Below are 13,737 nucleotides of genomic sequence, written 5' to 3' on the forward strand. Positions count from 1 at the left end.
CGGAGCCTGCTTGGGATTCTCTCTCCCTCTCTCTCTCTGCCCCGCCTCCACGTGCATTCCCTTCTCTCTCTGTCTCTCAAAAACAAAAAGTTTCTCTCCTTACTTTTACAGAGGGTACATTTTCCTTTGGCACTTTATTTTCAGATAATCCATATACCTCAGCTAAAAGAGTCTTGTTTTTCACCAACAAAGCAGTAAGGTCAGGACAGACTGGGTCAGCTGCTCTTTTCTTGTACATCATTGGGTTCTTGGTGGGAACCGTTTTAACAGGTGGATCAAAACAAGCCTACAAAGAGAAACTGCAAATTAATGAACTGAACATGTGCCCTATTGATCAAAACCAACAATGTTTGAACTCACACAAATGCAATTAAGTAGCCTTAAACAGATAAAACTTTAAAATATTTATTTTGAGGTGCTGGGATAACAAATGCAATAGGTCTCAGGAAAATAGCAAGTAGCCCATATTATTTATCTAAATAAATATAATTTCTAAGAGTACAGGAATCAAGACAACACATATGAGATATCTGGGGAAATGTTAAATCACATCCAATAAAACCTTTATAGAGACGTGAACTATTAGAAAGCCATTGATGAAAGAATTACCAGTATGTATTTGTTTTATTTTTGGTTACAAATCAATTCCTATGCATTTTATTATTATACAAATTGATTTTTTTAAATCTGATTTTAGTAAATCAGTGTCAATTTTGTTTTTTCCACACCTATATGGAGGGTAAAACTTAGGGAGTATTTACCTGTATGACAGTATCTCCTCCTATTGTCAAAAGGGTGTGCAAAGTGTAATTGTAATTAGTACAATTTTTGTTAAGAACAAAGTTTATATGATTCAAATAAAACCAAGAAAAATGTATTAACATAAATCTCTAAAAAGCATATAAATCTATCACATGGTGCTTAATGTACTAAAGAACAAAATACATTTTTCTAAAGTTACCAGGTTTTAGAATTTTATGCTTACCAAGATACTAGAAAACAGAATTGCACAAGAGAATACAACATAACTATGTTTAACTATTTAAAGAAATAAAAAAGGAGCATTTGGCTGGCTCGGTCGGTAAAGCGTGCATCTCTTGATCTTGGGTTGTGGGTTTGAGCCCCAGGTTGGGTATGGAGATTACTTCAAAACAAAACATTAATAAAAAAATAAGAAGGCTGCCTGGGTGGCTAAGTCACTTGAGCATCCAGCTCTTGATTTTGGCTCAGGTCATGGTCCTAGGGTTGTGGGATTGAGCCCCACATCAGGCACCACTCTGAAAGAAAGAAAGAAAGAAAGAAAGAAAGAAAGAAAGGGAATTCGGAAAATATAAATAAGTCATAGGATCACAAAGAATAAATGTCATGGAAAAAACAACCAAATAAGATTTCTAGAAATTAAAAGTATAATAATTTTAATTTAAAAATGGAATGGACATGTTAAAAAACAGATTAGGCCTAGTTGAAGAATAAACGGATCTATAGGAAGGAACAAGAGGACAGCATACAGGAAACAATAAATGGTAAATATAAAAGAGAGTTCAAAGGCACAGAAACAACATGAAGTGGTCTATCATATGTCTATTTGGAGTTCAAGAAGTTTATAATTTAAAGAACAGGAAGAGGCATTATTTAAAAACGTAATGTCTGAGAATTTTACAGAATTGTTGAAAGATATCAATCTAAGTGGTCTAGCAGATCCCAAGAAGAGTAAATAAAAAGAATTCCTTACCTACACACTCATAATGAAATTGCAGAACATCAAAGAAATATCTGAAAAGCAGATAATTAGAAAGGACAGGTAGTTACAAAGAAATAGCTGTTGGACTGGCGAGTGACTTCTCAACAGTAATACAGAAGATTGAAAACTGCAAAATGATAGCTAAGAAAAATTTCCACCGATTCTAAGAGACACAACTTGTCAAGTCTCTGCAACTGGGATGCATCTAAAGTTGGTGCCATTTCATATAGTGGGTAGTTTAGGTGGCAACATTTTTAAACTTTATAATAGTGCATAAAATAGTAGCAATTCTTCAAATCAAGGATATATTGTAACTGGCAGCTAGAATTCTATACTGAATGAAATTATGTTTTAATAGGGGGGTAGAATAAAGACATTTTAGAGAAGCAAAAACTGAATTTACCAATATGCCCTCATTTAAGAAAATTCTAAAGGATAGATTTCACATAGAAAATTAACTTACAAAGTCTAAAATACAAGCAAGAATAGTAAAAAATAATAGTAAATATGTGGATATATTTAAATAAGCATGAAGTAATTTTAAAAATAGGATTTAGGGGATTGAAAATAAAGAATAGAACCAATGCAGGACAAAAAAATGCATATACATGGATAGGAGAAAAATAGTTTAAAGCAGTATAAAATCTTCAGATTTCTCAGGAGTTAACAAAGATTTCAGTTAGCTTTGTTAAGTATATAATGTAATATAGTTAATATAACTACTAAAACTGTAGTCATATAACTTTTAAACTAGTAGAAAAGGGTGGGGTGCCTGGGTGGCTCAGTCAGTTAAGCAACCGACTTCAGCTCAGGTCATGATCTCACACTCCATGAGTCCAAGCCCCGTGTCAGGCTCACTGCTGACAGCTCAGAGCCTGGAGCCTGCTTCGGATTCTGTGTCTCCCTCTCTCTCTCCTGCTAATGCTCTGTCTCTCTCTGTCTCAAAAATAAGTAAAAACATTAAAAAATTTTTTTAAACTGGTAGAAAAGGAAAAAATGGAATGAAAAAATAAATGCAACAAAACAAAAACATAATCAGTTTTTGGCACGAGAAGAGGAAGGAAAAGGAAACAGAAATATAATGGGACAACACAGTATGCATAATGTGGGGTGTCTGGGTGGCTCAGTCAGTTAAGTGTCTGACTTCGGCTCAGGTCATGATCTCATAGTTCTTGAGTTCGTGCCTCATGATGTGCTCTGTGCTGACAGCTCAGAGTCTGCTTCAGCTCCTCTGCCTCTCTCTCTGCTCCTCTCCGCCTTGCACCCTCTCTCTCTCGAACATAAATAAACATTGAAAAAAATAAAAAAAAAGAATATGCATAATGTAATGACAGATATACATCCAAATAGTCAGTAATATCTATAAATGTAAATGAACTAATCCTTCTACTTAAAAGCAAAGATTATCGACATTAGTTGAAGCAAAAAACTGAAAAACCGTATGACAACTAAGAGTTTAATAGGTAAATAATAGGTAAATAATTTATTTCATACAACAAAATACTGCATAATGATGGAAATTAATTTTTCATTTATTATCTTTTTATTTTAGAGAGAGAGAGCACACACAAACAGGGGAGAGGGGCAGAGAAAGAGAGAATCTTTTTTTTAAAGTTTATTTATTTTGAGAGATAGAGAAAAGAGAGAGAGAGAGAACCAGCAGGGGAGGGGCAGAGAAAGAGGGAGACAGAGGATACAAAGTAAGTTCTGAGCTGTCGGCACAGAGCCCAACATGGGGCTTAAACTCACAAACCTTGACATCATGACCTGAGCTATAAAGTCTGATGTTTAACTGACTGGAGCCACCCAGGTGCCCCGAGAAAGAGAGAATCTCTTTGATGCAGGGCTGGATCCCATGACCCTGGGATCATGACCTGAGCTAAAATCAAGAGTCAGGTGCTCAACTGATTGAGCCACCCAGACACCCCAAAATTATTAATAACTGTAGTAATTATTAATAACTGCATCAATACAAACAAAGCAAAAGAAGTAACAAAAGAAAGCAGTATAATTCAATTCAAATCAACTTTCAAAACCGATAAAAATATGGATTAGGGATACATGTATGGGTGATTAACTAGGAAAAGAAACAAGGAATGACAGATGCAAAATTCAAAACATCTACTACTTTGAGGTTTAGGTGGGAGGAAAGGGATTTAGTTAGGAAGGGGCACACAGGAAGCGGATAAGGCAGTGTTCTGTGAAACTAGGGAGTAAGTTCATAGGTATTTGAACTTACTTATTTGAAGATAGGTATCTCTTTTTTTTTTTTTAGGTTTTTTTATTTTGTTTTTGTTTTTGTTTTTTTTTAGATCCTTATTTATTTTTGAGACAGAGCATGAGCAGGGAAGGGGCAGAGAGAAAGACACACAGAATCCGAAGCAGGTTCCAGGCTCTGACTTGTCAGCACAGAGCCCGACGCGGGGCCCAACTCACAAACCATGAAATCATGACCTGAGCCGAAGTTAGACACTTAACCAACTGAGCTACCCAGGTGTCCCAGTCTTTTTATTCCCTTTTAAGACTAAAGCTAATATAGTTAGCTTTCAGGATTTAAGAAAGTCATGTACAAAAAATAAGCATTAGGGTGCCTGGGTGGCTCAGTCGGTTAAGCGGCCGACTTCGGCCCAGGTCATGATCTCGTGGTCCGTGAGTTTGAGCCCCGTGTCAGGCTCTGTGCTGACAGCTCAGAGCCTGGAGCCTGTTTCAGATTCTGTGTCTCCCTCTCTGTGACCCTCCCCCGTTCATGCTTTGTCTCTCTCTGTCTCAAAAATAAATAAACACTAAAAAAAATTTTTTTTTAAAAACAAAAAACAAAAAATAAGCATTATTTTTCCTTGCAATATCACTGAGACTTAAAACACCAATAATAGGGGCGCCTGGGTGGCTCAGTCGGTTAAGCATCCGACTTCGGCTCAGGTCATGATCTCGCGGTCCGTGGGTTTGAGCCCCACGTCGGGCTCTGTGCTGACAGCTCAGAGCATGCAGCCTGTTTCAGATTCTGTGTCTCCCTCTCTCTGACCCTCCCCCATTCATGCTTTGTCTCTCTCTGTCTCAAAAAATAAATAAACATTAAAAAAAATTAAAATAAAATAAAATAAAATAAAACAACAATAATAAAAATAAAAATAACTATTATTTCCAGTTAGGCTTTTGGTTCATAAAAATAAGCAATATACAACTTACAATTTATTTTTTGTATATAGTTCTTTCAAATACAGTTTGAAAACTTTTTATTTCATAGTTTAAAAGATATGGATAAGGAGGCATGCCATAAAAGAATACGCAACTGCGGCTTGTATATATACAGAAATTAAAATATATAAAAAATGTGATATATTAATTTGTGATGAAATTCTATGCAGCAGTTAACGTTCACAGACTAAACTAATGTGAATCAAAAAGAACAACTTTCAAAAACATAAGACTGATGGGGCGCCGGGGTGGCTCAGTCGGTTAAGCGTCCGACTTCAGCTCAGGTCATGATCTCGCGGTCCATGAGCTCGAGCCCCGCGTCAGGCTCTGTGCTGACAGCTCAGAGCCTGGAGCCTGTTTCAGATTCTGTGTCTCCCTCTCTCTGACCCTCCCCCATTCATGGTCTGTCTCTCTCTGTCTCAAAAATAAATAAACGTTAAAAAAAAAATTAAAAAAAAAACAAACATAAGATTGAATGCAAATAGCATGGCAGAAAGTTATGTCTAGAATACCATTTATGTAATTTTTTAAGTGCCCAAAACATTAAAAGCCTTCATATATATGCAAGAACATAAAGATTATATATACACTTAGTTCACAAGAGTTCTCTCTCAAAATGAAAAAAAAAAAAAGGCCCAAGATGGCCAAATAACACTTTCACAGAGGTTTGTAATAGCAGCTGCCTGGGGCACCTGAGTGGCTCTGTTGGCTGAGTGTCCAACTCTTGGTATCAGGTGGGGTCATGATCTCACATTTCCCCTAACCAGGCTCTGTGCTGACAGTGCAGAGCCTGCTTAGGCTTCTCTCTCCCTCTTGATCTCTGCCCCTCCCCCACCTCAAAATAAATAGTTAAAAAAAAAAAAAAGCAGCTTCCCTAACACCTCCATATCTCACCACCCCAGACCCTGGGGGTGCTCACCCCACCTCAGTCTAGTATCCAAGATACCTAATGCTCAACAGCAGAAACTCCAAGGCCTGTCCCAGTGCTAGGAATGGCAAAGATTCTTACTGGTTGATGTCTGATCTTGTTAAAATTTTTATATCATCCGTCTCGAGAGCTGGGGATGGGATCAAAAGTTACACAATGGTCGTCAACTGTTACCAGTCAAGTTTGATCTCTTTTAAAAGAAGAAGTGAAGCAAACTGGGGGGGGGGGGGTCAAATATAAATCTGTGCAATGGGTACGTGTGTATATACATGTATATGTAACATTTCTTTATCCATTCATCCACAACTTATTTTTACTGTAAAACATTTCCTCTCCTAGCAAAGCAACTAAGCTTGTGATTCTCATTTAACCCCAATATGGGGAGTAGGAAATAAACTACGCTAGTCTGCATTTTCACCCCAAGCTCAGACTTCATCCCCGAAGAGCTGTATGCTAAAGACAAGGTGGATCTTTCCAGTGATCTTAAAAACATCAATGGAAGGGACATCAACTGATCCAAGAGGATATGAAACCTTCAGAAAGATTCTCATTAGGGTCTAGCCCTAATAAAACAAGGCTGTAAACCAAGGAGGTAATATGGTGCATTTGGAGGTAATATGGTAAAAGGTAACAGGACTCAAGACTACTTAGTTCTGCCCCCAAATCTCTGTGGCCTCTCTAGTGCTGCTTCCTAATTTGGAAAATGATAGAGTTGGATCAAATTAATTCAGAGGCCCGTTAGAGTCTATTTTTATATTGTTTTGGGATTATTGGGCCTCAGTGAAATGTCAGAACCACCAAAAAGGCAAATATAAACAAAATCCACTTTGAGGTTCCATTAGATTTAGTTGCTTCACTGTTCCTTATTCTAGAGTCAAGCCAGGAATCAAAAGAAATGAGAGTTCATTTGACCTCACATCTTAGATCAGTCACTAGCAAAGACATAAAAGGGTGCTCGCACAGGCAGGTGGGCAAACAGAACTGGACTTTCCTTTCTCCTGGCCCTCAACTGTGCAGGAGTTGTTGTACCTCTGTCTTCTAAGAACAGGGCAAAAAAATAAATGCCAGCGTACAACTCACCACTGGGCTATTTTTCTGAGATGTGTGAGCTGATAGATGCTTGGCTTTTGATGGCTTAGCCTCGTGGAGCCCTTTGCTTCGGCCAGTAGCAAGGCTTCCTGGATCTGAGTGGTTTAAAAACTGGAGAGGGCCTGACATGTTGGAGATAAAAGAAGCATGAAACAGATCTAGTAATGGTGATCTGAGGTGCTTCCAAGGAGAGTCTGCATAGAGCAGTCAGGAATTGCTGCTGAGGTATGCCCAGCATCTATAACAATGTCTTTTTTTTTTTTTTTTCATTTTGACTATTTTATTTTATTTATTTTTTTATCTTAAATATTTTTTTATATGAAATTTATTGACAAATTGGTTTCCATACAACACCCAGTGCTCATCCCAAAAGGTGCCCTCCTCAATACCCATCACCCACCCTCTCCTCCCTCCCACCCCCCATCAACCCTCAGTTTGTTCTCAGTTTTTAACAGTCTCTTATGCTTTGGCTCTCTCCCACTCTAACCTGTTTTTTTTTTTTTTTTCCTTCCCCTCCCCCATGGGTTCCTGTTAATTTCTCAGGGTCCACATAAGAGTGAAACCATATGGTATCTGTCTCTCTCTGTATGGCTTATTTCACTTAGCATCACACTCTCCAGTTCCATCCACGTTGCTACAAAAGGCCATATTTCATTTTTTCTCATTGCCACGTAATATTCCATTGTGTATATAAACCACAATTTCTTTATCCATTCATCAGTTGATGGACATTTAGGCTCTTTCCATAATTTGGCTATTGTTGAGAGTGCTGCTATGAACATTGGGGTACAAGTGGCCCTATGCATCAGTACTCCTGTATCCCTTGGATAAATTCCTAGCAATGCTATTGCTGGGTCATAGGGTAGGTCTATTTTTAATTTTCTGAGGAACCTCCACACTGCTTTCCAGAGTGGCTGCACCAATTTGCATTCCCACCAACAGTGCAAGAGGGTTCCCGTTTCTCCACATCCTCTCCAGCATCTATAGTCTCCTGATTTGTTCATTTTGGCCACTCTGACTGGCGTGAGGTGATACCTGAGTGTGGTTTTGATTTGTATTTCCCTGATAAGGAGCGATGCTGAACATCTTTTCATGTGCCTGTTGGCCATCCGGATGTCTTCTTTAGAGAAGTGTCTATTCATGTTTTCTGCCCATTTCTTCACTGGGTTATTTGTTTTTCGGGTGTGGAGTTTGGTGAGCTCTTTATAGATTTTGGATACTAGCCCTATGTCCGATATGTCATTTGCGAATATCTTTTCCCATTCCGTTGGTTGCCTTTTAGTTTTGTTGGTTGTTTCCTTTGCTGTGCAGAAGCTTTTTATCTTCATAAGGTCCCAGTAATTCACTTTTGCTTTTAACTCCCTTGCCTTTGGGGATGTGTCGAGTAAGAGATTGCTACGGCTGTATAACAATGTCTTTAGGAAGGTTCCACTTCAGATCCACACACCTTAGCCAGACTTGAGAAGGAGATGCCTGCTGAACCTGTTGCTGGGAGACAAGGCAGATCTACCTTCTAAAGATCAAATCATGGTTTAAATTGTAACTGGTGGAAACGGCCTGCTAACGTATATATATGTGCTCACATTTAAATGCTACTTATGAATCATATCTATGGAAATAAGACTTGCAAATAGCCTTCATTTTCAGTTTCTCTACCTATCAGGATCCCTAACTATATCCCTCTGGATTCAGCCAAAAGATAAAAAGTCTAACATGAGTTCACAATGTAGCATCTGATAACTCAGAGTGCTCTTTTTGCCCCAGCAGAATGTAACTTTACACTATAATTTTCATAAATTCAATTTCCCAAGAACTTCAGTACTGCCTTAAATCCATATTCCCTACTCAGTTCAACTTCATATATTCTCTTTCTTTTCTAACGTTAAAGTAAAGGCAAGAGTGGAAAGCCATCTTCCAAATTAATGTTCACATTTTATTAGACAATAAGAGATTTCTTTATTCAGAAAAGGAGATTTCTTTTTTGAGATCAGGGGATGTATGAGGGAAGGGGAGGAGAAAGCCACATTTAGAAAAACTGAAGGCCAGAGGGCTGCATGTAAGTGGGGTATGTGTTTCTTTGGCTGGTTGGTATCTCCCAGGAAATTAAACTTTCCTAGATTAAAGGCATTTTCACAGAGAGAAAAAAAAAAAAAATCAAGATGTGTGACTTTAATAACATGGAACAGAAAGCATGAAGGCCTGATTTTATTCACTAACCCTGAAATCCATTTTGAAATTCCTGTATTATTTCATTCTTTTGATATTTAAGGTAATTACTAAAGTACAAATATCTCTGAGGCACCTGGATGGCTCAGTGGGTGCAGCATGTGACTTGATCTGAGAGTTGTGAGTTTAAGCCCCATGTTGGGTGTAGAGATTACTTAATAAAATCTTAAAAAATAAATAAAGTGCAAATATCTCTAATGAGACTTTAGAGTTTTCCTCATTCTTATCATTTAATACCTACAATCATTACTACATTCCTTTTCTAAGAACCAAAGAAGAGAATTGAAAAACAACTTAAGTTTTGGTGAATGAAAAGGGAGAATAAATAGCTCCTAAATTCTGGAACAAAAATGATAGTGGAGACAAATGTCTCCGTAAGAAATCTAGGGGCACCTGGGTGGCTTAGTCAGTTAAGCATCTGACTTCGGCTCATGATCTCACGGCTCATGAGTTCAAGCCCCATGACAGGCTCTGTGCTGACAGCTCAGAGCATGGAGCCTGCTTCAGATTCTGTTCCGTGTCTCTCTTTGCTCCTCCCCTGCTCATGCACTGTCTCTCTCTCTCTCTCTCTCAAATATATAAATTTTTTTTAAAGAATTCTATCCTTTACTTTCATTTCCTTACATTTTATGAAAATTATGCTCTATTAAAAACAAAGTTACTTAATGAGTTTCATTCATATTGCTTCTAAAAACCTGGCTATATTATTATGTGGACCAAACTATACCTCCAAAAGCATGAACATATAAATTCTTCAGTATCAGTTCAAATACCACCTCAGTCCCCAATTCCTGCAAGGTAAGGGTAATCTCTTTCTCTAACTCTTGTAGTGTATGATCTACACCTTCCTTTCAACTGTTAACTCATTCAATGTTGGATTATGTAAAAATATTATCTCTCCTACTACATTAAAGGTACCTAAGAGCAGGATCTATTTCTGGTTTATCTCTATCATCTCAAGAGTAGGCACAAAAATTACACATTGAACAACTAAAGAACCCAACAGAAAAAAAAAAATTCCTTAATACAAAGTTAACTCGGGGCGCCTGGGTGGCGCAGTCGGGTAAGCGTCCGACTTCAGCCAGGTCACGATCTCGCGCTCCGTGAGTTCGAGCCCCGCTTCGGGCTCTGGGCTGATGGCTCGGAGCCTGGAGCCTGTTTCCGATTCTGTGTCTCCCTCTCTCTCTGCCCCTCCCCCGTTCATGCTCTGTCTCTCTCTGTCCCAAAAATAAATAAACGTTGAAAAAAAATTTTTTTTTAAATACAAAGTTAACTCATATGGGTAATAGTACTGTTTCCCCAAACTAACCTTATATAATAAAAATGTATTAGGAGACTACACAAAATAGAGCAATATGACAGAATTATTCTGTGACGAGAGGTTCCTAGATGACTAATCTGTTTTTCTATTCATTTAAAAGATGTATCAATACTTTAAATGAGAAAAGATACAGTATGCTACACTTCACTATGCTTCAGAGTGTAAAAACCATACATTTTTACCATATCAAACACAAGAGAAAAGTCCGAATTTAAGTTCAATTCCCAGAAGAAACTTGAATTGTCCAAGGTGAGTGGCAGCCTGGCACGATTTGCCAGTAGAATGTTTGCACAACAAAGAAGCTGTTTCTAGGTGAACGCATCACAGAACTCCAAGGAAGGGAAAAGTCCTTCCAAAGTGATGCAGTAAGGTAGCCCATGACTATTTCCGTAATTAATGACGTGAAAGCACAAAGCGATTTTCATCCAGCACTAGTAAACCTAAGAACTCTGAAGAAAGTGATTCCCCTGAAAGTAAACCTTCCAGAAAATTTGGGGTCTTTTGTGAAATTCTTGAAATAGGTGAAACTTTTGTCTCCAATACCTCATCCAGGGAAGAAGTACTTTGAGAGGAAAACATGATTTGATTCAATCTACTATTTCTAAAGCAGAAGATGATTTGTCTGCAAAACTGATATTCTAATTCTAAGCAAATACTTTTTTACACTAGAGAAAGTGTGTCCCTAATATGCTTTTTTTTTTTTTTTTTAAGAAGCCACCCAGACCATGTCCCTTTCTTCTTAATCGCTCAAAGGAGGAAAAGAACCATCACCAAGGGTAAAAAGCAGCTGTAAAAGCAACACCAAAGCCAGCTTCATACTCAGGAAAGGACACTGCACCTCCTCCCTGTGGTTGTAGGTACTCTACATGTTCAGAGAAACTTCTCTAGTAATGAACTACAGAAATGATCCCTGGGCACCTGGGTGGCTCAGGTCATGATCTCATATTTCGTGAGTTCAAGTTCCACATTCAGCTCTCCGCTGTCAGAGCGGAGCCTGCTTCAGATCCTCTGTTCCCATCTCTTTCTGCCCCTCCCCCACTTGCGTGCACATGCTCTCTCTCAAATAAACATTAAAAAAATTAAAAAAAAAAAAAAAAAAGAAATGATCCCTGAAAGTATAGTCTTCCTGTTATGTGTTCTTGATACCAGAACCATTGGGATTATACTTTAAATGTCATCTTCTCATCTTCTTGGTTCTCAGCTCTGCCTGCACATTAGAATCTCAATGAAAACTTTTAAAAAAGTACTGATACCCTGATCCCACCCCAAATTCTGACTTAATTGGTCTACACTGGAGCCTATGCATAACTTTTTTTCCTCTAAGGCTACACAAGTAATTTTAGTGTTGCTTTAGGGTTGAGAATGACTGTTGTACTATCTTCATTTATAAATAATAAAAATGAGGCAGCACAAAGTGATATTCATTGGAATGAGAGTAATAGTTAATGACTAACCTTAGAAAATAAGCAATATAATTTTCCCCTAAAACAAGGTTTTAAAAATTATATCCCTAAGCAGCAGGAATAGAATCATGAACAAGACAGTAAATGTATTACAAAGCTTACATTCTGGTGGAAAAAGTGAACAAGTATATAAATAAGATTATTTTACATAGTGATAAGAGTTGTGAATAAAATAGGCTAATGTGACAGTTATGAGTTAAATGAGTAGGCAGGCAGCTTTTGATAGTATACTCAAAGAAGGCCTGTTTTACATATATTAACATAAATTAAATCATATTATAGATTTTATTGAATAACCTGAGTTTATCATTTAACAAAATGTGAAAGCTATCTTACACATCAATATGCATCCATTACATATCTATTGCTCCTTTAACCACTGTATCCGTCCTGATGAAGATTTTTTTACTACTGAAATCAACACTGTGAGGAACACTTTTATACATTTGTACACTTTTATACTCCAGGATAAATTCCTACAAGTGAAATTACAAGGTTAAAGAAAGCATACATTTAAGTTTCTGATAGATAGTATCAGATTGTCCTCAAAAAGGTTGGAGCAAATGGAGCTTCTGCAAAAGGTTGCATTTTTTTCAAGCAACTGCCATTAAGATCATTTGAATAAAAATATTTTGTCTTTCTATTCTCTGTGAAATTATTGATTCTCAATCTTTACCTGATCTGACCAATTTGCAATATATTTGAGTTACCCCTTTTCCCATAAAACTCTTTACCTGTCTTCTAAAGCGGTATGCCTCCGTGGTTTTCCTCATAACACACTGGACTCTGCTTTCTTAAAAAAATTGTGTTAATGTTTATTATTTATTTTTGAGAGAGACTCAGCATGAGCAGGCGAGGGTCAGAGAGAGAGGGAGACACAATCTGAAGCAGGCTCCAGGCTCTGAGCCCAACACAGGGCTCGAAACAATGAATCATGAGAACATGACCTGAGCTGATGCTTAACAGACTGAGCCACCCAGGTGCCCCTGAACCTTGCTTTTCTTCTTTTTTTTTTTTTTTTCCAACCGTTTTGTTTGTTTGTTTTTAAATTTTTGGGACAGAGAGAGACAGCATGAACGGCGGAGGGGCAGAGAGAGAGGGAGACACAGAATCGGAAACAGGCTCCAGGCTCTGAGCCATCAGCCCAGAGCCCGACGCGGGGCTCGAACTCACGGACCGCGAGATCATGACCTGGCTGAAGTCGGACGCTTAACCGACTGCGCCACCCAGGCGCCCCTGAACCTTGCTTTTCAATCTGCTCTCCAGGTTCTTCCTCATCTTCTTGAATTCTAAACACTGAAATGTCCTGGGGGTCAGTTCTTGGTCCTTTACCTACACCCATTCCCTTCATGGGCTCTTATCTAATCTCATGGACTTAAATATCTATTTCATTTGGATGTCTAAGAAGTCTTTGAAAACATCTAAAACTGAATTAAAATTCAAAACCTGCTCCTGCCACAGAGCTGTCTTATTTCAATTCAATATATGACAACTCCGTCTTTCCAGTTGCTCGAACCAAATCCACTCTCTTACACCCCAATTTCTTCTTTTCAAACAGGTTTCTGCCCAAGTCAGATTCCCCAGAGAAGCCTTTCTTACCACATTTCTAAAACAGTACTTTCCTGCCTCTTAACCACCATTGCCCATCCTCTCAGCTTGTCTATTATTATTTTTTTTGTTTTTTTAAAAATTTAATGTTTATTTATTTTGAGAGAGAGAAAGTGCGAGCAGGGGAGGGGCAAAGAGAGAGAGGGAGACACAGAATCCAAAGCAG

General features: G+C 38.0%; 1 protein-coding gene and 1 non-coding gene across 12 annotated transcripts in view; both read right to left on the reverse strand.

Annotated features, from left to right (window-relative positions):
• The window catches only part of LOC101086571 (coiled-coil domain-containing protein 170-like), a 64,758-nt gene that overhangs the window by 47,842 nt on the left and 3,179 nt on the right, over positions 1–13,737 (reverse strand). The window contains exons 1-4 of one of the 11 annotated variants that reach the window (XM_045060058.1): positions 10,683–10,802; positions 8,367–8,466; positions 6,945–7,198; positions 104–286 (exon numbers count right to left, since the gene is read on the reverse strand). In XM_045060058.1, the coding sequence (XP_044915993.1) occupies positions 104–286; positions 6,945–7,082 (321 nt within the window). In that variant the 5' untranslated portion in view covers positions 7,083–7,198; positions 8,367–8,466; positions 10,683–10,802. Of the gene's footprint in view, positions 1–103; positions 287–6,944; positions 7,199–8,366; positions 8,467–10,674; positions 11,117–13,737 lie in introns of those variants that run through there. The other 10 variants (XM_045060056.1, XM_019833120.3, XM_045060057.1 and 7 more) reach the window with 10 other exon arrangements.
• Positions 11,214–11,420, reverse strand: LOC111561264. The gene has a single exon (XR_002743601.1). It is a non-coding gene; the product is annotated as a small nucleolar RNA U3 (small nucleolar RNA).

Source organism: Felis catus, chromosome B3, assembly GCF_018350175.1.
Source record: "Felis catus isolate Fca126 chromosome B3, F.catus_Fca126_mat1.0, whole genome shotgun sequence".
Lineage (NCBI taxonomy): Eukaryota > Metazoa > Chordata > Mammalia > Carnivora > Felidae > Felis > Felis catus.